The 23,983-nt window shown below is 42.5% G+C and overlaps 1 protein-coding gene across 1 annotated transcript; it reads right to left on the minus strand.

Moving 5' to 3' along the window:
- Window positions 1–3,710: 3,710 nt before the first annotated feature.
- Window positions 3,711–23,455, minus strand: rer1 (retention in endoplasmic reticulum sorting receptor 1). The gene is given in 7 exon segments (XM_055659375.1): window positions 3,711–4,131; window positions 4,818–4,966; window positions 8,477–8,555; window positions 8,897–8,996; window positions 10,332–10,436; window positions 11,175–11,256; window positions 23,380–23,455. Coding segments are annotated over 6 exon segments (606 nt in total). The 5' UTR covers window position 11,256; window positions 23,380–23,455; the 3' UTR covers window positions 3,711–4,039.
- Between the last annotated feature and the right edge of the window lie 528 nt (window positions 23,456–23,983).

The raw sequence follows: 23,983 nt of genomic DNA on the forward strand, positions 1-23,983 counted from the left end.
TGTCTTTAGTTGAGGAAAGGCAGATATATATGACTGATGTTCTGGGTCAGTGCTACCATGTTTGATAGAAGGCAGCATGTCCCATTTGCACAATTTCTGATGACTGGCTTTCATAGAAAATTCTACAAATTGCATGGGCTTTCTCTCAATTTCATTTTAAAGCATTAACCTTGTATATATCGTGTATAGATTACACTATAGGAATAAGCATAGAGCCAAAAATGATTGCACAATGTCTCTTGTGCTTTGTTCTAAACTCATCCTTCCAATTACTACTGCCAGTTGAAGCCTCTGGATTTGTAACCACAACATTACCCGTGACCACAAAGCTCCATGAATATTCAGAAACTTAAATGTACAGGTAGTTCTGCTAATAACACGATAGTTGAGTTCCAAGGAAACCTTGGAATTGAGAATGATGTCAAAGTGGGTGAGAGGCTAGGGAGTATCAGACTTGCAGTAGCAAAGTTATTTTTCCTGTAGAATTTTCAAAAATAGGTCTGATAGCTAAGTTTTGTTACTGCAAGTTGAAAATACTGAAGAGTGTATGTTACATTGTTTAGAATGGAGAAACAAGAAACTGCAGATGCTGGTTTACACAAAAGGACACAAAGTGCTGGAGTAACTCAGCGGGTCAAGCAGCATCTCCGAAGAACATGGATAGTGATGCTTCACATCGGAACCCAAAATGTCACCAACCCATGTTCTCCAGAGATGCAGCCTGACCTGCTGAGTTACTCCAGCATTTTGTGTCCTGTTACATTGTTTAATTGGAGTAGCATTGCTCAAATGTCAATAGAAGTGATGGCATACCAATTTCACTCTTGATTTCACCGCATTCTGTTTTTCTCGTAAGCTTTTCTTTTGCCGCTGGTCAAGTTCCATGGTAACAATTGGTGTTCTCTTTCCCAATGAACAGCATTCTAACCAAATGTGTGGGAAGGAACTGCAGATGCAGGTTTAAAGTGAAGATAAACACAACATGCTGTAGTAACTCAGTGGGACATGCAGCATCTTTGGAAAGAAGGAATGGGTGACATTAAGGGTCTCGACCCAAAACCATTCCTTCTCTCCAGAGATGCTGCATGTACCACTGAGTTACTCAAGCATTTTGTGCATTACAGCCAGATCACGTGTTGTAGCAGAACCACCGATACACAGAGAAACAAGACTTTTCCATTGAAGAATGCCTCCTGAGTAAATTACTACTGGATTTTACTGCTGACATGGAAAAGCACAATTCTGGGTATTTGCAGTGATGTTGCAGTAACCCAAGGTCACTGGCAATGACATGCCTGTTCAACACCATTAAAGCTGCTGAAATCACAAGAGTGTCTCCCAACACACTTATACAGCTATGCTGTACTTGTGCTCCTGCCCTGTGTCCTGGTTCAAGTATCAACATTTGAATACATGTGGGTCATGTTAGATAATTACTGGCATGGTGCAGTTCACAAACAAGCTTACAGTTGATAACAGCAACGCAAGAGGATAACATTTTTCACTCAACATGTATGCATTGCTGGTTTGTGCCCATTATACTGGTTACCCACAGGGGATTTGGTCTTTATTTGCCCTTGTGGTAGAAAGTTAAAAGGGAGAAGGGCACAATATCCCTAAACACCTATTAGCAAAGATGTGTGGACTGGACAGTTGTGAAACAGTCTCTTTCAAACTGAAAGGTCACATTTTAGGATAAGTATGTAATCTGGCATTGATTCTACAGCCCCTCCAGCCACATCAGCTCCTGCGCTGCACACTTCTCATCCATTAATTCCCTGTGCAATTTCAAGCTTTAAAAATATTTATATACACAAGAATCAAGGAAAACAAAAAGTGTTGGTTCAACACGAAACTGTCATTCTGAGCGGTCTAAATGTTACAAATGTCAGTAATTTTAGATATAAACTCTACAGCACCAGATTCTCTGGAAGGTTAGGCCAAAAAACAAAAGGACATGGAAAGGTTTAGCAATTGGAATTTAAATCTCCCAAAGTGTTGTTCCAATAGATACAAAAAAGTCTAAAAACAATCCAAATCCACAGACGATGATAGAGATTAGACAATTTAGCATGAATCCTGGAATTGCAGTAATTTTGCAAGCCTCTGTACACAATGTGGGCATGTTGTGTGGAGTAATATTTGCTCCTTAGACTGGTGCATCTTAAATTCAGGGACAACATGCTGTACCTTTCTACCAAATATGTTTTTTTTAAAAGCCAAAAATCTTTCACGTTGTGTTTGACACGTATCACAAGTGCAACCAAGTTTAGACATGCACATTTTATACAATTACAGACAATGAGACACTTCTGAAAGAGCATGGGCCACCATTTTTATATAGATTTGTTTTCTGAACAGTTTTATTTTAAAAATCTGAAATATTCTGGGAGTTTAACCCTGCCTCTAATCAAATTATATCAGTGGATGAGGAAAGATGCACGTACCACAAACGCTTTGTTCAGTCAATCATCAGGTGATGGAACAACACTACATTTCCCCCCTCCTACGATTTCCTCAATGTGTTGCACTGAGGATTCTGATCTAAAAGGTCACCAGTGCTTGATTCAAGTTGCCAGGTATCACATGAGAGTCTCAGTTGCCCACTTGGCTAGAAGATGCTCCACAGCCCTGGTTTCCACTTCCCAGCTAGGAATCGCCAGATCGCAGGAGATCCGTCTCTCTGCGATGTGGACCAGGAGCTCCCCCTAGTGCTGCCTCTACCAACAACAGTGCAGCAACAAGCCACAAAGAATCCAAGTTTCAACTCAACTGCTTAAACCAGTCATAAAAGCAATCTAATAACGGTCCCCATTAGTTGCTTATCCGCAAGCTATTAATTCACAACAGCTCCATGCCACCATCTTCTCCAATTAGTATCAATTAGGCCAATTAAATGTCAAAATCTCAGGAAATTGATAGTGCCTCTTATTTTGCTCTCTCAACTCCTTTGTGGGTGTTCATTTATTTTTGCAATAAAATCCACCTGTCTCCATCCCTTTTCCTACTGGGTGAGTTTGCAACTTGCTGTAAAAGCACAGCTGCTTCCAAGTACAAGATGGGAGCTTTGGTGAATCTTAAAGCCACCTCCCTCTGCTTCATGTGAAAGCTGATAACTCTAGTAGATTAAAAGAAAATAGAACAAAACCACTTCCCAAGAACAAGCTTGTTGACATTTTGGAACTTTGCACAAAGTTCAAAGCTCAGAATCTTGAGACCATATCATAAAACGCTAATAACATTTGATTTCTTCACAATTATTAATATCCAGCCTGATAGATTTAAAGCACAGTGCCAATATCTAGATTAGATTTTCTTTAAAAATGATTCTTGGATTTTAAAATGGGAGGGGAGGTGATCTCATACTGCTCGATTCCTCGGTCATTAAACAGTTTTCAAAGGCTGCAAGCTTTGTCTTGCTCATCCTGCAAGCCACGATCCTCAGTCTGCTTACTGATCCCATCGCCCTTCCACCCCCCCCCCCCCCCCCCCCCCCCCCCCCCCCCCCCCCCCCCCCTCGTCCTCTCTCTAGCCCCATGCCTCAATCATGGAAGCAACTTCCCAATCTTGTAAGGTTCTGTAAATCAAACAAAGAGCTGTGCCTTAACCAACTGTTTGACATATCATAATACTGCAACAGTACCTTGCCAAAAGCTTCTGATTTGGGCAGTCATATTTTTGAAAAAAAAATCTATTTAACCAAGTATAGAACTGGTTTGATATTTTAATTTTTTTTCCAAATGACAAAAGTAAAAGTACATTTGAAGCAACTGGCATATAGTATACAATCAAAAAGGGAAATTTCAACGGTCGCCTATAAATTAAATCAAAATGGTCAGGAAAAAAGTGTTTGTATCATATAAAGACAATGTCTCGCGCCAAAAAAAAATCTCAAAACTAAATCACCTTCTAAAATGTACCCTTCAGAAAGGCCTGGAGCAAACATGATAATAAAGTCGTGAGGCTTGCGATTATTGTCCAATGTTTACATGTAAAGAGGTGGGAGGAGATAATCCTGGAGTGCCAAGAAGCACGGTCTCTAACTGGCAAAAGCTTTCGTAGATTCCTCCTTGCCTTTGTACTTCCTTTTCCCATGTGTGAATGGTAGATACCGGTACTTGACCATGTGCTGTTTGAAAGGACAGAAAAGCAATCAGAACAAGAGTGCATCTGAGAACTATTTCCCATGTCGATCCCCTCCCACTCCAGGGAGTATGATCGCATTTTTCAAATGTCATTCAAAAAATTCCTCCGAAGATAATCCAGGGTAGCAACTGCTGGTTAATGTTGTGGTCTTCATAGAGGTATGTCAATAGCAAGGTAATGCAGTTGCTGGGAATCAGCTTTGAAGAAACATCGGACTTGAACCATTATGTTTCTCTTCCCACAAATGCTGGCTCGTCTTCTAAAATCCCAGCACCCATCATGTCTATGCCCCAGTCAGCACTGACAAGATAACCATCATGTCTATGCACTTTCTCCAGTCATGCTGTCACAGAACACTGATAACTTTCCACCCTGACTGGTTTTTTTGCTGATTACTATTTGATTTCAGCAACTACAGGGGAAAGCCAAATGCATTGAAATATTTGAGCGCCAGAGGGATGTTTTATTGGTGAAAAAACTAGCACTTTTCGAGCCAAAAGGGCTATGACCACAGAAAAGTAAGGTTAAAATAAAAGTCGAGTGATGGCCCCACTGCCAGTTCTGCTCACAGCCTCTATGTACAGTTGCTGGATCTGTGCTAATGTTGTGCCCTGCAAAAACAGAGCGGCTTTTGATATGGGAGCAAACATAAATATTAGCCTTACAGTCATTGATTTAAAATTAACAGGTTTGCCTCTTCATGGTGATGCAGAAGAGCATAATGAAGTACATGACCAGAATCGGCCAGAAAACGGGCACATTGAAGGCATCAAAGAAGGTGCAAACCATGGCTACTATTATTCCTTTTGTAGCAGAGTGCCTGAAAACAAATAAATTAAAAAAAAATCATCAGGATTTGTTTGACAATTTTGACCTTATTTCAGGAAGTGGGATAGCAGTCTTTTGCTCACAATGTCAAAGAGACCTGGTAAAAACTAGTCAAAAGGCATAAAGTGAGTAATGTCTGCCACTGAGTGTTATTGTCAAACCCAAACTGTTGAGCTGATCCTTGATCAGTAAATACATTTGACTGTTCTGTTGATGATCATCACTTTGCAAACAATTGCAGATAGAATAATAAGTCATAATCGAATGCAGCAATCCTGCCCTGCCTTCTGAACAGGGACCTAGCGACTATCCATAATGATGGGTAGATGCCAATGTTGGAACTACATAGAAACACCAGGGCTTGAGGCAGTTAGTTATGGGACAATAATCTGTAATTTTGTGACCAAGCTGTGCCTGGTTCCACAGGTTTATCTGTTTCCAATGCTCTCACTCCACGTAACAACAAGCAGCCAAATGCATCTGGCTGCAGGCCAGCTCCTGACGATGGTGTCTCTGGGAGGAAGCTGACGTGGTTTATCATTCATGAACAGCCCTGACAGGACTATGGAACTCTAGTCTGATCGGTTATCACTTAGCTCTGCCTATAGCATACTTGTTTTTTTTTCTGTTTAGCACACGTTGCAGCTTCAACAACTTGACAGGTGCTGCCCGCCAGGTCTGATCCCCAGTAAAACACAAAGTGCTGCAGTAACTCAGTTTGAAGAAGGGTCCTCACCCGAAACGTTGCCTATCCGTTCCCTCCGTGGATGCTCCCTGAACCACTGAGATACTCCAATGCTTTGTGTTTTGCTCAAGATTCTAGCATCTGTAGTTTTTTGCGTCTCCGGGACTGATCCCTAGTTTGATTGCAATGGTTGAGTGAGGGATAGGCTGGGACATGCAGATTGTGATGGAATGCACTTCTGTTGCTGTTGATGGTACATTGTGTCTCACAAATGGCCCAGTTTACACCTGCCACATACGTTCCATGTAGAATAGGAGCCACACAGTGTTTGGAGCCTCTTCCAGGTGTGAGGGCAAGACTTTATATCCATAAGATATGTTCAACAGTCACTCCTGTGAATTTTATCTTGGAACGATGCATCTAACAAAGTTATACTGAATGGAATGAGATCCACTGAATTAATGCAGGTCCATTTAGTGTCTGCGCAGAACCAATCTTGCAGATATATCATGAAGGAATTGGGAAGCTCAGTCAGCAGTACTGCCACAAAACCACACGATGAAGGACAAAGGAGCCTTCCCCAGACTACCCTTGCTGCAATCACTGCTTCATCCTAGTATCATAGAATATGGAGGAGCACACATCATGACCTGACACCATAAGACTTCATGTGTTTGAGTCAATCTTGAAGACTTGAGCTACACTTCAAAGGCCTGTGCACCACCGTACCTCACATACTGGTGGCTCTGCCTTATGCCCCTGTCCCACTTAGGAAACCTGAACGGAAACCTCTGGAGACTTTGCGCCCCACCCAAGGTTTCCGTGCGGTTCCCAGAGGTTGCAGGTGTTTGCCGGAGGTTGCAGGTCGGGAGACTGACAAAAACCTCCGGGAACCTCCAGGAACCGCACGGAAATCCTTGGGTGGGGCGCAAATTCTCCAGAGGTTTCCGTTCAGGTTTCCTAAGTGGGACAGGGGCATTATTAATGAAACAGGATTGTGATGTAGGACTACGTCTCACTGACTCATGGTCCACAACCTAGAACAGTACAGCACAGGAACGGGCCCTTTGGCCCACAATATCTGTGCTGAACATGACACCAAGACCACCATTTATCTGCCTGCACATGATCTATATCTCTCCATTCCCTACATATCTATATGCCTATCCAAAAATATTTTAGATGGCACCATCATTCCAGGCACTCACCACCCTCCGAGTAAAAGGAAACTTTCCCTGCACATCTCCTTTAAACTTTGCCGCATCTCCATAAAAATATGCACTCTCTTGGATTTTCATCTTGGATAAAAGGTTCTGACTGACAAGTTGGTAAGGCATTACCTGCAGAGCCATACTGCCTGTTTTAACATTATCTTCCAATGCGAATAAATCCTATCCTGAGGAATCCTTCCTTTGGCTTCCCTACCATTGACATGAGGCTCATTGGCCATTAATTCCCTGGAGTCTCTCTAATTCCCTTCTTCACATCACCATACTTACCTGGTCAGATCTATATGTGACTGTAGATCTACCTTGACTACCTGATAGAAATAATTCAGTCATAGGATAGAACTCAATGGACCAACCAACTTGTCTGTTGGAGAACACTGCCACTTTTAGCAGGAGTTGTTGGAAGTTTGTGAGGAGAAATTCTGCAACATTGACTGAGATTGAAGCAACTTTGCAGTCAGACATTAGTAGCCAGGTCAATGTTGGTTGGTCCATTGAGTAGCACAGCACCTCCCTTGTCAGCAGGTTTGATAATCAAGTCGGGGTTGCTGCAGAGTGAACGAAGGCCTGTATGTTCAGGGGAGGAGAGGTTAAAGTAAGTAAGGGTAGTGGAAAAGTTGCTGCAGTTGGAAATTAAAAGGTCTAAAGAAGGTCATCCGGGGGAGTCCAAAGGGAGAGGGTCCGCGTGAGGCGGGAGAAGGGGCCATCACTGGGTGGTGAGGACTCCTTCCCATAGAAAAAGGCACGGAGGCGGAGGCAACATCTGGTGGACCCAGAATTCGTTGAGGTGGGCGCAGAGGCGAACAAAGATGAGGCCTCTGCTGAGCAGTACTTGGACGTGTATCTAAAGGGCCAAGCAGATGCCACGCAGGTCAGTAATGTGCTTGAAAAGCAAATGGATACCATTAATCAATGCTTAGTACAAAAGAACCTGGAGGTTACGCCATAACTCCATTTAGGCGACAACTTACAGTTCTAATCACCACATGTAGGAGAGGGTGCAGAGGAGACCTGTGAAGATGTTGCCTGGACTATAAAATGATAAGAGATCTGGTAAGATAAGGGCAGCAAGCACAAAAGGGAGAGGCATCAACATATGCTTCCTTCCCAGTCACAAATTATTTTAATTTGGAGAGATATCGTCATTCCTTCATCATCTGAATAGTGTAAATTCCCACCCATCACCGTAAATTTTATCCAATGACCAATCCAACTGCAGATAATTATGTGAATCTGTTGATAACATTTCTTCCCTGTCCGGTGATCAAAATGCTTTTCCTGAACTACGAATATGTCCCGGTACTTCTCCCTGCCTTGCCACTGTCATCTCTTTGAGGTAGTTTAATCATGAGCATCAGTGAGCTTAAATCACGATGCAGACAAGGAGAGTTTTGTTGCCAGACCCTCTGTAGTCAGTTGAAATATAGTCAGTCCTCCATCCTTCTGTGCCTCTTTCTCTCACTTGCTTAGTGGTTGAGGCGATAATCCAGATGACAGACAGCATTAAGCATGGATCAGCAAAAAATAATTGGATTTGGCACTGCCATCAGTGCAGAGGAACAATTATTTGTGGCTCCAAATCACTTACCAGAACTTGAATTCTGGTAGCCTTCTTATAAATGGTCTAAACTCTTCATTCTGCTTTGTCGGTAGTGCAGGTCCATCATCTGGAGAGGGGAGAGAAAGAACAGGAACTAGTGACTGATGAGGCCAGATAAAACTGTTAGACATATTATTTTAGCAGTACATTTTTAAAACGGATTAAATTACAACGATGACCGTTTCCCTCTCCCCATCTTCACTTTTTTTTAATACTTCAAACTAATATTTTTCATGACAACTTGTATACTGAAAAAAAGGCTATAAAGTGAATATTCAGACCAATATATCCATGCCAGTAATATACAGGGTCATCCATCTCACAAATTTCACACAAGCATTGGCCTTCTGGAAATCGATGACCGACACATTCAATCTTATTCGCACAAATCCACCAACATCTCATTACCTGAATCTTCCATTAGCGAAGGGTCAACTTTTGGAGACAGGAAAGCAATGAAGAGATTCAGATGGTAAATCCCCAAAGCATATGTCACAATGTACCATCCCTGAATAAGAAAAAACATCACATATTAGCAACCCAAGACATTTAAGGTTTCTTCCGCAGAGGTCACTGAATGCTATGAAGAGGGACAAGAAATAGTCAGTTAATGGAATGCTGGGTCTTTAACTGAACCATAAAACAAATACTTTATATATTTGTGTTTAAGAGGGAACTGCAGATGCTGGAGAATCGAAGGTTACACAAAAAAGCTGGAGAAACGCAGCGGGTGCAGCAGCATCTATGGAGCGAAGGAAATAGGCAACGTTTCGGGCCGAAACCCTTCTTCAGACTTTGGGAAGGATACACTGTAGTTAGGTTAAGGAGAGATTACACAAATTGTATTGCCCATAATTCAGAAAATTCAAATGGTGAATTAAACAAGGTTTGAGATTGTAAAGAGAACAAACTCAGTTTATGCTGCTCAATGTCTACAAAAAGGGGAAAATGCCTCTAAATTACAATCACAGCCTTCAGGGTTTGTGCTCAGCCAATCATCACTTATACTAATTTTAAATTTATGATTGATAAACTTAAATACAGATATTCAGGTTATGGGACAAAAGCAGCTAAAGGAAGTAGGTCATGCAAGTGCCAATGGCCTAAGTGATAAACAGGATAAAGAAGGTTAATAGCCTTCTCCTGCTCTGATACTGATACAGATATTGCAGTAACTCACAGCGTACTCTCCATTGTTGACACTTTCCGTGACAATCAGATCCAACACATTGTTGAAGAAGATTGTAAAAAAAATTCAGATACAGAGGTTTCACTCTTCAACGGTGTCCATAGGCTGTTGCTACAGGTGGGTGGTGGGTGAATTTGACCATGATACTGCAGGTAACCTAATTGTCTCCAGGCATCCATAGATTTGTTCATGAAATGTGATCATTAGGAAGGGTGCAAAAGGCAGATTTTTGAGGACTCCGTATAGAGACGGAAGAAGCAAACAGAATGCTTGTCAGCCATGTAATTAGATCCAAAAATTAGCTTTAATGCAAATACATTAGTCACAACTTTGTTTAATATTAACCACACATTGGTACACATGGTTTATATTAAACCTCAAAAGTAATTGGTTGGTTTGAATGGGTTTCCAAGCACTGCTTGCAAATGATGTTCCTCCAGTGTAGGTATATCAAGCTATGGAAACTTATTCCATCAAGCTAGCATAAAGGACTCTATCCAACACACTACCCCAGTGCATCCCATCTTGACACTTTCCTCAGTTAAAGTGGGAGAGGGTTTGCCTCTGTTTCTAGTAAATAACAATGTTATAACCTGTACTACAATGGTACAATCATTGCACTATCACAGAATTCAAAATATTAAAGGAACTCACCTGCAAGATATAAACTCTAATCATGTAGATTGCACCACAGACAAACGTTGCAATCCATCGTACAATGCCATATGGTGTAGACCTGTCTAAAAGGGACTGGTAGACCTAAAAATAAAATATTTTAAATATAAGTGGAGATACAGCAAACTTCAGATGCTGGAATCTTGAGCAAAAAAAGTCCTGGAGTAACACAGCAGGTTAGGCAGCATCTGTGGAGGAAATATACAGACCACATTTCGGGCCGGACCCTTCTTTAAACTGTCTGTCCATTTCTGCCACAGATGCTACCTGGCCCACTGAGTTAATCCCCCACTTTGTTATTTAGGATTTCAGTATTATTTGTAAGTGGATTTTCCCTGTAACAGGTTGTTGCACTCAAATTAATGCACTTGTGTTTAAGAAGGAACTGCAGATGCTGGAAAATCGAAGGTACACAAAAATGCTGGAGAAAATCAGCGGGTGCAGCACTTCTTCTGGGTGTAACAGTCAGATCAGGAAGGTCTCAACCAGGAACCTGGTGTGTTTGAACAGATTGCTGAATGAGCAGGAGCGGACACAGTTGAAAGGTACCTATTCTGAACAATGGAAGTGCTGCCGCGAGCTGCTTTTTGTATGTGACGCAAGGACTGGGGTGTTTCTCCCCTCCACTCACATGATTGCTGCCGGGTTGCAGGACAGCTTAGATACTGCATCTTACTCTCAATTAACGATCAAATTATAAATTTCCCAAAATGAATAACAAGTAGCCACAAAAAAAACAGACACAAAACTTAAATGTAGAAGATTGGATGACCTCTGATAAATCCAGTTGGTGGAGAAAGAAAAAGCACACAATGTTCTTACCTGTCCGATCTGTGTGAAGAAACGGCCGACAGCTGATGGCTTCCCATGAATAGCATCCCCACTGCTGTCCCCTTCTGACATACTGATTTTGGAAGAAAAACAAGAGATGTTTAGAGAGTGATCACTGTCTCATGAACAGATTAGACAGTGTTATCCTTAACCCCTCGTGAATGTCTGCACTTTCCTCTGGTTACCCTTCCTTCCCTACCACTACCCATAATGGAATTGACTAGAGTGAGAAACTTCTTCTCCAAAATCACTCATGTTACTTCCAATTCTCCATGTTCAAATACCTTCTTCAAACCTTCACACCTACTATATTATCAGTTTCATTCTGAAGAAGAGTTTCAGCCCGAAACGTTGCATATTTCCTTCGCTCCATAGATGCTGCCGCACCTGCTGAGTTTCTCCAGCAATTTTGTCTACCTTTCATTCCCTTCCACTCTACTGATACGTCAGCTTCAGTCTGTGCTTTTGCAATATATGGCTCACAGAGGCTAAATAAAAACAGGTGATTATTGTCTTATCATCCCAAACAAACGCTCCACTCCACCTCTTGCCCAAATCTGACCTGCGACATTAACTCCCCTTTTCTTTCCATGGATACTGCCTAACCTGCATCCATGAGTTCAAATTTCCAGCATCAGCAGATATTTTAATTTCCAAAGTGCCGCAGTTCTCTTAGATGTAAAAAATACAGTTGTGCAATGGTTTGTGCTTATTTGTGCTTGGGAATTCTCACAAATCTGTAAGAGTTTTTTTGTGGAGATCACCAAGAGGATTGATGAGGGCAGGCCAATGGATGTTGTCTATATAAAGCAAGACCTATATTTGACAAGATCCTGAATGCTTGGCTAGTCTGGAAGGTTAGATCGTATGGGATCCAGGGAGAGCTAATTAATTGGATACATTCTAGCCTCATAGTGCCCGAAACCCGGGTTCGATCTGTACCTCATTTGGACAGGGTACATGGATAGGAAAGGTTGAGAGGGAATTTGGGCTAAATACAGGGAAAGAGGGATAGTTTCGACAGGCATCTTGGTTATCATGCATAAGTTGGGCTATATTATGCTTTCTCAAGATAGTCACTGACACGGGGGCTAAAGGGGTTAAGTTGCGATATTGTGCATTCCCAATAATATAAAAAAGATTAGGTATCATGTAAATGAGGAGTTTAAGAAGATTAACGGGTTTCATAGGGTAGGCGGAGGTTCATTATTTGCTGACCATTCAGGGAGATACCACGAAGCATCAGTCTGCACAAAGAGAAATGATCATGAAAAAACAAACTAATGTTTAAATGTATGGTAGGAAATGAAACCAATAATCATATATCCAATACACATTGAACTCTATTTCTAAAACTCTCTTCCCTTTATTGATCCCTTCAATATTCATCCCTTTCAGTTTGATGCCACTGTTACAGAGCTGTAGTTTCACCTGCACCAATTACTTCCAGCAAACTCCTTTGCCTCTGAACAACCAATCTTCACGTATAAATCTGAACAGTGAACTGTGTTCTGTTATTTGCACTGTGGAGCATTACAGTCACGGCAAATCAAACTCTCAGTGAGCAAACCCACGTTTAGAGCACGTGTTTCGCACCTGAATGGCCTTATTGCACTATATTTGATTATTTAATGAGTATGTGTGTATGTGTATATATACACACTGAACTTTATTTCTCCCGTTATGTACTATGTTTACATGTTCTGTTGTGCTGCAGCAAGCAAGAATTTCATTGTCCTATCTGGGACATATGACAATAAAACACTCTTGACACTTGGTCATCTTGAGCACAATTCCTGACCTATTTTCTCCACATATATTCAAGAGGACATGAAGACCAATACTAAAATCAGCAGGAACTGAACCTGGGTTTCTTCAAAAATAATTTAAGGCAACGTAAAATTCTTTCAATTGCAAATCACAGTAAACACTATAATCCAAATCTTGGCCACCTGTATACCCTGTTCAAGTAGCACCAACAGACACAACAAAAGTAAGGAATGTTGAATGTGTGTAACTGACTGTCATCAATTGAACTCAGATGCATTCCCGTCCCAGAACAGTTTCAAAATCATGGAGTAAGAAAAGTTTCACTAAAATAATAACAGGAAAATATTACAAATTTGGTAAGACATCCCAACAAAGCTGAACTTTCATCATTGAAATTAATGAATGTTCCAAACAGAGCATCAAAATCAGAGTTTTCAATAGTGCAAATGATTTTAAGTTGTGAGAATTTTCAGTTGACTGCATCATTACTATAATAAAGAGGACAATTCTTAATTAATTCCTGCTTTCACCTGGACCAAGACACATTATACCATGAAGGCTTAGAGCCATAGGGAGACTGGGATATTGGTTAAAAACCTAGCTAACTGCCTAAAAAGGAAGACTATAAAAAGCGAATTCCACTTTCCTGGCAGCCTGCACTGAATACACCACAGTCTGCAGTCAACTCAAAGGGCTCCTTCATGCTATCGTTTCTGAGACTTTCTTTTCTAAATGCTATTCAAGTGAAATGGATCTAGTTCATAACATCAATAAGTGTTATCATTTTAATACATAACCCATTATTAGACAGGAGCCAATATATCAGAGTTAATATAGTTGTACAGGTGCACCACCTTTTATCCGAAAGCCTTGGGACCAGACACTTCTTGGATTTCGGAATGTTTCGGATTTTCGAATGGAAGATTTTTAGCGTAGATTAGGTAGGTAGCGCGGGCGGCTTGAAAAGTCTGGAGCGGCTGCCTCCTCCCTGGAGACCGAGGAATCATTGTAAATCATTGCTTAAATGTTAGTCAGTTAGTTTGGAGGGATTTTATGTGGTGGGGGGGGGGGGGGGGGGAAAAAAACTTTAATTCTTAGTCCCCTACCTGGTCATAGAGGCGGGAAGCGGGCAATGCCTTACCGGGTCGCCGCGCAGTAAGCTCCATAGCGCTGCGTCCGGCCGCAGGCAGCGCCGGTTGGAGCTCCGACCTCGGCGAACTCTACACCGGTTGCGCGGCGCTCCAAATGCCCGCAGCCCCAGCTCCGCGATGTTGGAAGTCGGCGGCTACAGCGCTCCGGAGCTTACTGCACGGCGACCCGGTAAGGCATTGCCCGCTCCCCGCCTCTCCGACCAGGTAGGGGACTAAGAATTAAAGTTTCCCCCTTCACCCCCCCCCCCTTCACATAAAAGCCCTCCAAACTAACTGACTAACATTTAAGCAATGATTTACAGATGTTTAAGTGTCTCCCCGATCTCCGGGGAGGAGGCAGCCGCTACAGTAGTACAGACCTGGGTTGACCGTGGGTCGTTTCGGGTCAGGTTTGGTGCCAAACGCGAGCTTTGATGTGCAGACGACATCCTGGAAAAATGTCCGGTTTTCGGAGCTTTTCGGTTTCCGGAACTCCGGATAAAAGGTTGTGCACCTGTACTTTAAAATATTTCTCAACTATTCCGCAATCCTGAGTTTTAATCCAGGACCTTTAAACTCCTCTTAATTATTCAGACACTCTCGGCTGCCAGAAGTAAAGCTGCTTAGTGAAATTTTACCACAATGGCAAGCTCAGACGTGAATAATGATCCCCTTCTCATTTGTTTGATGAGGAGTAAAGTGTTAATAAGAGTTATAATTTGTCCAAATGGAGCTTAATTATAACATTCGATCACAGAACTCAGAGTCATACCGAGTCATACGGCATGGAAGCAGGCCCTTCGGCCCAACTTGCCCACGCCAACCAACATGTCCCATCTACACTAGTCCCACCAGCCTGTGTTTGGTCCATATCTCTCTAAACCTATCCTATCCATGTACCTGTCTAAATATTTCTTAAATGTTGCAAAATCATCTGCAAAGTTCATACATATTTTGCTATTGTGTATGAAGTTCATGAGTGAAACAATGCAAGCTTCCTTTATTAAAATCAGTTCATTTACAAATCTAGATTTCTGTAACAGTACTCCATCATATTTGGGAACTGGATCTAAATAATTTCAAAATTAATCTAAATATACTGTAGAAGTGGCTGACAAAAATCAGATAAACTCCAACAAATTATCTAGTTTTACTTCAAACAGACCCGCCCATTGGAAGAAAGAAAACACAGAGGAACAACAAAGAGGAGGCAGCGGAGGAGGTGTGGGGAAAATAGGCTGTGTGGCCAAAGTGACAGGAGGAAGCGGCGGGCCGGAGGGGAAGAGCCCAAGTGGATAAAGTGATGGCTAACCAAAGAATCAGCAGCTGGTGAGAGGGGAGGGGAGGGAGCCTCACAGTGATCAAGCAGGTCTAGTGGTAGCAGCCTGAAAAAATCCGCTATACAGGGATCCATATAAACATCCATTTACCGTATTTGCGTCATGCTGTCATAGAGCCATATACTCTCTGTTAACTATGCTGGTGTGATAGGGAAAATTAGACACCAGTGCCCCACAAGATTGCATTCTCAGCTCCTCATTATATTCCCTTCGCACTCATGATTGTGCGGCTAAATTCCGCTAACTCCATTTACAGATTCTTACATGATACTGTTATTTGGGCCAGATCTCAGTTGCAATATGGCCATAGGAAGAGGATAGGGAGCTTAGCATTGGGTGTTAAGATAATAACTTATCCCTTCATGTCATTAACTTGTAGGAGCTGGTCATTGACTTCAGGAGGCGAGGTGGAGTGATGTTGAGATGCTCTGAAGCTTGAAGTCCCCAGATGCAAATATCACCAACAATTTGCCCTGATCCATTCGCATTGACATTACGGCCAAGAGAGCACAACAACATCTCTACTTCATCAGATTATGGAAAGCATCCTAATGGGATACACCACAGCGTGGTATGGCAACCACTCTATGCATGAATGCAAATAATTATAGAGAATTGTCAACGCAGCCCAGCCTCCCCGTCACCGACTCTATCTACACTTCACACAGCCTTAGAAAAGCAGCCAATGTAATCAAAGACCATTTACCCTACTCATTCTGTCTTCCCATCAGGATAAGATAGGAAAGCATAAACCACCAGATTCAAGAACATCTTCTTCACTGCTATTATCAGGAACTTGAATGGATCTCTACCATGCTAAGAATTCCCCCATCTTCCAATCTATCTCATTACAGCCCTTGCACTTTTTGTTTATCTACGCATTGTCTGTAGCTGCAGCACTATATGGTGCATTATTTCATTTCTCTTTCTGCGCCATCTATCGTACTCATATATGGTATAATCTGCCTGGATAGCATGCAAAACAAACCTTTCACTGTATCTCAGTATACATGGCAGTAATAAGCCAATATCTAAATAACAACTCTTATGTATAAGGTATCATTCCCTTCATAACTCCCCGGTCACTCTTCTGACATCATCATCATTTAGCACTTCCCATACAACTGCAGAGATGCGAACACAGATTCTTCTTGTTTTGAAAGCTACAATGTGGCATGTATGTGTGTATTCACACTCCATCTCCAAGGGCATTATAACAAATCTGTAGTATGTGATGTAGTACTGTACTCCTCACATGCCACTGGGTGTCCTACTGCATTCAGGCAAACTTCGGGCAACACCACTGGAATCTTGGATGTTTCAGATCAGCGAGATCTCCCTTTACACCTGGACAAGTATAGGTATGGAGTGGATGGGGGGGGGATTAAATTATGGGAGAGGAGGCTGCAAGATGTAGCCCACTGTAGCTGCATGCTTTAAGGCAAGGCACCTTGGCAATCTTCCCCTCGTTCAACAATGAAATCAACTATAGATTCACCAATTTCTTAAGTCAGGTTAAGTTCAAGTCAGGTTTATGTAACCATTTAATGATATCTTGATCATTGGTGTCCCCCACCACCACTCGAAAATATTACAGACACACTCCATTATTCATGGTAATGGAGGGCAGCACCTCCATCAATAATGCTAAGCATTTTAAAAGTCATAGGCATGAAACATATTGCACAGCATTTATTGTGGTTATTGTTGGATGGCGGTGCTGGCTCGAAGGGCCGAATGGCCTACTCCTGCACCTATTGTCTATTGCCTATGTATACGATTCAGATTTCTCAAATGAGAATGAGTGAGTATTGCAATTAAGTGAAAGGTTGATTATTATTTACTGTGATACAAAATGAGACCATGCGAGCCATCACAGCAAGCCATCTCATCAGCCCCATTCCTTACTTCCCTGTTGCTCTCTCCCATTTTCATCAGTTTGAGTCCTTTGTCGCTTCCTTAAGCCAAGGGATAATTTACAGTGGAACATTTATTTGCATGCCTATCTTTGGATTTGAGAAGAAGCAGAAACACTGGCAGAACCATACGAGGTTAAAGATATAAGATTTAGGTTTATTATTGTCACATGTATCGAGGTGTAGTGAAGAACTTTGTTTTGCATGCTATCCATCCAAACAGATTAGATATACCATATATAGATACAATGTTCAAACTCAAGTACAATAGAACAAGGGGAAAATACAGAGTGTAGAATATAGACGAATAAATGTGACTGACTTTGACTAGTTCTCAGCATTTTTGCACATCAGTTCCTTACAGAAAGTCCAATGTCTTCAATGGTGTAGACCTAGCATATGGAAGGATCATTTGGAAGCCTGATAATGGAGGGGAAGAAGCTATTTTGGAGCCTGGTGTTGCACACTTTCATACCTGCTGGATGGGAGCAGGGAGAAGGAGGAATGACCGGGGTGGGACAAGTCTTTGATTAAGAAGGAACTGCAGATGCTGGAAAATCGAAGGTAGACAAAAGTGCTGGAGAAACTCAGCAGGTGAGGCAGTATCTACGGAGCGAAGGAAATAGGCAACGTTTTGGGCTGAAACAGTCTGAAAAAGGGTTTCAGCCCGAAACGTTGCCTATTTCCTTCGCTCCATAGATGCTGCCTCACCCTCTCAGTTTCTCCAGCACTTTTGTCCACCAAGTCCTTGATTATGTTAGCGTCTTTTCCGAGGCAGCGTGCTTTGTAAATTGAGTCAATGGTGGGACGTCTAGTCTGTGTAACAATCATCATACAAACAGCACCAAGGCCATAGGTCCTTGGAGCTGCAAGGCAGCAATACCAATTTCTGCACCAATGTGTTGTCCAGGGCCCCAAGCAGGAGAACAGCAACTACCTCTGAACTCCTAATGAGAAAGGAGCCTGCAGGGGCAACAGGAGTACTAGTTGATCTACAAGCCTCATAAAACCGCAGATGAAAAATTAGCTGTGAGAGAAAATGGCAGTGATCCCATTGATTTTGTTTCTGTCATTCATGATTAATTTATACATTAATATTGCATAGCTGACAGCAACCATGTCACTGATTGAGAAAACAGCAGATGACAATGAATTCCCTGCCTACAGAATATAATGCAGTGATAATCACTCATTCAATGGTATTCCATCGTTACACCACGGCGATTAGACAAAAAGATCCACTATCATTCAAGGCAATGAGAAGTTACCCATAATAAGCTCTCTGCACCTTCCTAAATTCCTTATCTTGAATCAATCTGTGCCTCCCACTTTCTGTGTCTGCCTCACACCAATTCCCATTCATGAGCTGCCTTGACAATGACAGCTTCCACTCAAGGTTGTCAATTCAATCTTGAAAGCAAATATTTCCCATTTTAGCAGTTTATAGGTAAGTAAAAAAAGCAAATATATTCTTATATGACCTGTTAGAATATTCTCACCTTTCCCAACAAAACAGTCAGAAACACAGCCCAATCTAGGTAGTGCAGCAACATGGAAACAATAGACAATAGGTGCAGGAGTAGGCCATTCGGCCCTTCGAGCCAGCACTGCCACTCACGGTGATCATGGCTGATCATCCACATTCAGTACCCTATTCCTGCCTTCTCACCATATCCCCGGACTCTGCTATTTTTTAAAAGCTATATCTAACTCTCTCTTGAAAGCATCCAGAGAATTGGCCTCCACTGCCTTCTGAGGCAGAGAATTCCACAGATTCACAACTCTCTGGGTGAAAATGTTTTTCCTCATCTCTGTTCTAAATGGCCTACCCCTTATTCTTAAACTGTGGTCCCTGGTTCTGGACTCCCCCAACGTCAGGAACATGTTTCCTGCCTCTAGCATGTTCAATCCCTTAATAATCTTATATGTTTCAATAAGATCTCCTCTCATCCTTCTAAATTCCAGAGTATACAAGCCCAGCCGCTCCATTCTATCAGCATATGACAGTCCCGCCATCCCGGGAATTAACCTGGTGAACCTACGCTGCACTCCCTCAATAGCAAGAATGTTCTTCCTCAAATTTGCACACTGCACACAATACTCCAGACGTGGTCTCACTTGGGCCCTAGAACTGCAGAAGGACCTCTTTGCTCCTATACTAAACCGCTCTTGTTATGAAGGCTAAGTTCAAACAAAGAACTGCAAATACCAAAGATAGATATAAAGCGCTGGAATAACTCAGGGGGTCTGGTAACATTTCTAAAGAAAGAGGATAGGTGTTCGGGTCGGGACCCTTCTTCTGAGTGAAAGTAGGGGGTGGGAAGAGATGAGAAAAGACCGGAATGAATCAGGGCTAACAACAAATTACCTCATCTTATATGTTTCAATAAGATCTCCTCTCATCCTTCTAAATTCCAGAGTATACAAGCCTAGCCGCTCCATTCTATCAGCATATGACAGTCCCGCCATCCCGGGAATTAACCTGGTGAACCTACGCTGCACTCCCTCAATAGCAAGAATGTCCTTCCTCAAATTTGCACACTGCACACAATAGTCCAGACGTTGCATACTTACCTCAGGCAGGGCGGTGCCCTGGAAGGCCAATTGTTAGCTAGGGAAGTGTGATCTAAAGAAGGATACAATGTGGTGAACTATGGAACTGGTTAATTGACTAGGTGGAGAAATTGGGCAAGAGAGGAGGGAATGGGAGTGTTGGTAGAAGTTACTTAAAATGAGAAAATTCAACATTCATAACACTTGGTTGTAAGCTACCCAAGTGAAATACGAGGTGATGTTTCTCCAATTTGTGTGTGGCCTCATTCTGGCAATGGACAGAAAGGTTAGTGTGGGAATGGGAAGGGGAGTTGAAATGGTTAGCAACCAGGAGATCCCGTGGGTCTCGGCAGACCGAGTGTAAGTGTTGAGTTAAACTGTCACCGAGTTAATCTACGTTTGTGTACAATGCCTAAAATAAAGAAGTGGCATATGACGAGCTAGTCTGCTATGGGATTTATTGAGCAGAACAGTGGAAGAATTATTCCAAATTATTCATTTGTTCTTTTTCAAAACAACTACAGGATAATTAAAGGTCTCTCATGCCTGAAGACTCTTTACTTCAGCACTTTGTCTCTTTTTTTGTAAACAAGCACCTGCAGTTCTTTGTGTCTACATCTCTCTGTTTACTTTTATATGATTACATGGAAACATATCCTGTTCTGGATTATTTGATCTTACGTATCTGTCTAATTAACAAAAAAAGTTTAGTTATACAATCAGATAACTACAGCATACAATTTTGCTATAATTTACACTGAAAAGAACACAACTCCTGAAACTCTCTTTCAAAACCTGTCTTCAATTAACTAAAATGCATGATGCAAATTGTGTTGTTAGCACAGGGTTTCACTACAAATGCCATTACATCTGAAATCCAATAATGCTTTTAAGGATTTAAATACTGAACTATACACTTAAAATATCAGTTCTGTCAACTGTCCAGATTGCTTCAACTTGCTCACCACTCAAAGCTATTAAAAGAACCTACTAGTTCTGCAGGGGAAAAAGATTTCTGATAATTTGAAAATTCTCAATACAAATTTCATTAATTGATACTGTGATAATTTTTTTCATTTTGAAAGCAGTCTGAAGCAGTTAGCTCTTGCTGAGGTATGATTCCAACATAAATCAACAATTGACAACTCTCAGACTTAAGACACTTTTAGTCTTAATTGTTATTTTGGCTGCGATCAACGAACTCAGCACAGACTGTGATTCAGCGAGGTATTCTCTGGTATTGACATTGCTAAAATAGATGAGGTACTGACTAATTGCCCAAATTGTTTCGTGTTTTCCAACAGTATTTTACAATATCTTAATCTTTGCAGTACCAAATCCACAAAACCCTATTGAATATAAATTTAGACGATAGATAATAGGTGCAGGAGTAGGCCATTTGGCCCTTCGAGCCAGCACCGCCATTCAATGTGATCATCCCCAATCAGTATCCCGTTCCTGCCTTCTCCCCATATCCCCTGACTCTGTTATTTTTAAGAGCCCTATCTAGCTCTCTCTTGAAAGCATCCAGAGAACCTGCCTCCACCGGCCTCCGAGGCAGAGAATTCCACAGACTCGCCACTCTCTGTGAGAAAAAGTGTTTCCTCGTCTCCGTTCTAAATGGCTTACTCCTTATTCTTAAACTGTGGCCCCTGGTTCTGGACTCCTCCATCGGGGACATGTTTCCTGCCTCTAGCGGGTCGAAGCCCTTAACAATCTTATATGTTTCAATGAATTCCCCTCTCATCCTTCTACACTCCAGAGTGTACAAGCCCAGCTGCTCCATTCTTTCAGCATATGACAGTCCCGCCATTCCAGGAATTAACCTTATAAACCTACGCTGCACTCCCTCAATAGCAAGAATGTCCTTCCTCAAATTAGGAGACCGAAACAGCACACAATACTCCAGGTGTGGTCTCACTACGGCTCTGTACAACTGCAGAAGGACTTCTTTGCTCATCTATTCGATTCTTCTTGTTATAAAGGCAAACATGCCCTTCGCTTTCTACACTGCCTGCTGTATCTGCATGCTTACTTTCATAGACTGATGTACAAGGACCCCCAGATCCCGTTGTACTTCCCCTTTTCCCAACTTGACTCCATTTAGATAGTAATTTAAATTTACTGAGAGATAACTATATATTCTGGATTATTGATTGGAAATTAAAATTTTGTTAGATTAGAAATTGAAAGTTATGTGTAAGCTATCTCGGGAAACCCTGACGAGGATGGAATGTCAAACAGTGGACAGTTCAGACTGAGGTTTGTAGAATACAAGTGCAATACAACCATGAACCGTCTGAATTACAAAACAGGTTGTGGGGCCACTTTTGTTTCTCTGTTCTCATGATGACTATCAGCAAAATGTAACATGTGTCAAGAATCTGCAGATTATCTTGCTGCCACAAGTTCCTGACATCACCAACAAATGTATCAGGCCACACACTACAGTTTTATACCAAATAATATGAAAAGAGTGCAATACATGATTGCATATTTACAGATGACAGGAAACAAAGTGAGGATTGCTAACTTCTTCAACAAACTAATTAATATAAATTAACCTTCAATTGGCTATATTGTCACATAAACTCCGAAATTAACCGAAAATATGGTTGATATCATAGGATTGTGGCTTACACTTCACTTGTCAATAGTTTCCCGTGATCTTAGGCACAAGATCGATACGATCACCTTGCATGAAGGCTAACTACAATATATAGTTTCAAATTAAATAGGTTTCACCTTTAAATGCCAACGCTACAACAGAACTGCCTTCTGTGAAGCGAGGCCCAAGAAAGGAAACAACTCTTGCTGGCATATATATAACTTGTTCTGCGGCCTTTACTTCCAAAGATGAAAGTTTATTAAGATGATGTCTATTGAATCACAAACTGGAAACATGTGGTTCGACTGACAGCCCACGGGTAGGGTAGCACCCGTCCAAACCCTGGGTCGACAGCGCATTGTGGACACTATAGTTGGATCCCACACGGCTTCATGAGTATTTCGACATACAGGAACTACATCACCATAATGCACCACCCAGCACTCACTTCCCCATGGCATGGCCTTGGTAATGGCATTTAAACAGGAATAACCAAGTCTAAATCTGAAAACCACAGCTGTAAAAGTTACAACGCTAAAACTCAATGACGTTGAGGCTGATGTTGGAGGCAATTGATCGCTGGGTCGGCGGGCGCCTCGCTGCCTGCTGGGAGTTGGAGTTCGGCGGTGACGTCATACACGGCGATGCCCACAGTCCGCTGATGCAGGAACTACATTTCCCAGCGTGCTCCGCGTCCTCGCCGGCAATCTCCACTCCGGCAAAGGCCGTGGTGCTTCCCTGAGGCGACGGGATCGCGGCGACGGACGAACGGGGAGGGAGGCGAAGGGAAGCGCTTCCACTAGGGTTAGGTGTTTGTCGATCGTGTCGTCCGCCTGAGCCTTTCTCCAGGCCGGGCCGCGCCGCCAGCCCTTCTCTTACCTGAGTTTAGCGCTCGCTCGCCCGCCCGCCCGCCGCGGCCTCCGCTCCCGACTGAACACGTCACTGCCGCCTCGCTCCCGCGCCCGCACAGGCGCCGCCAGATGCTGCCCGCTCGCATCGATCGATCGGCAACGGGCATCGATGGTGCGGGGATCGGCCGACCTGCTGCCTGGAAGTTGGACACAGGACACAAACCTGCTGGAGGAACCAAAGACACTGGGAGGAACAGCGGGTCAGGCAGCATCTGTGGGAGAGAAAGAAGTCTCGACCCGAAAGGTCACCCATTCCTTCTCTCCACAGACAAGATACAAGATACAAGATACATTTAATTGTCATTTGGACCCCTTGAGGTCCAAACGAAATGCCGTTTCTGCAGCCATACATTACACACACATAGACCCCAGACACAACATAATTTACATAAACATCCATCACATTGCTGCGATGGAAGGCCAAATAAACTTATCTCTCCACTGCACTCTCCCCCCTCCGATGTCGGAGTCAAAGTCAAAGCCCCCGGCTGGCGATGGCGATTGTCCCGTGGCCATTAAAGCCACGCCGGGTGGTGCGAGGTCGCACACCGGGTTCTTGATGTTGGAGCCCC

Source organism: Leucoraja erinacea, chromosome 30, assembly GCF_028641065.1.
Source record: "Leucoraja erinacea ecotype New England chromosome 30, Leri_hhj_1, whole genome shotgun sequence".
Classification (NCBI taxonomy): domain Eukaryota; kingdom Metazoa; phylum Chordata; class Chondrichthyes; order Rajiformes; family Rajidae; genus Leucoraja; species Leucoraja erinaceus.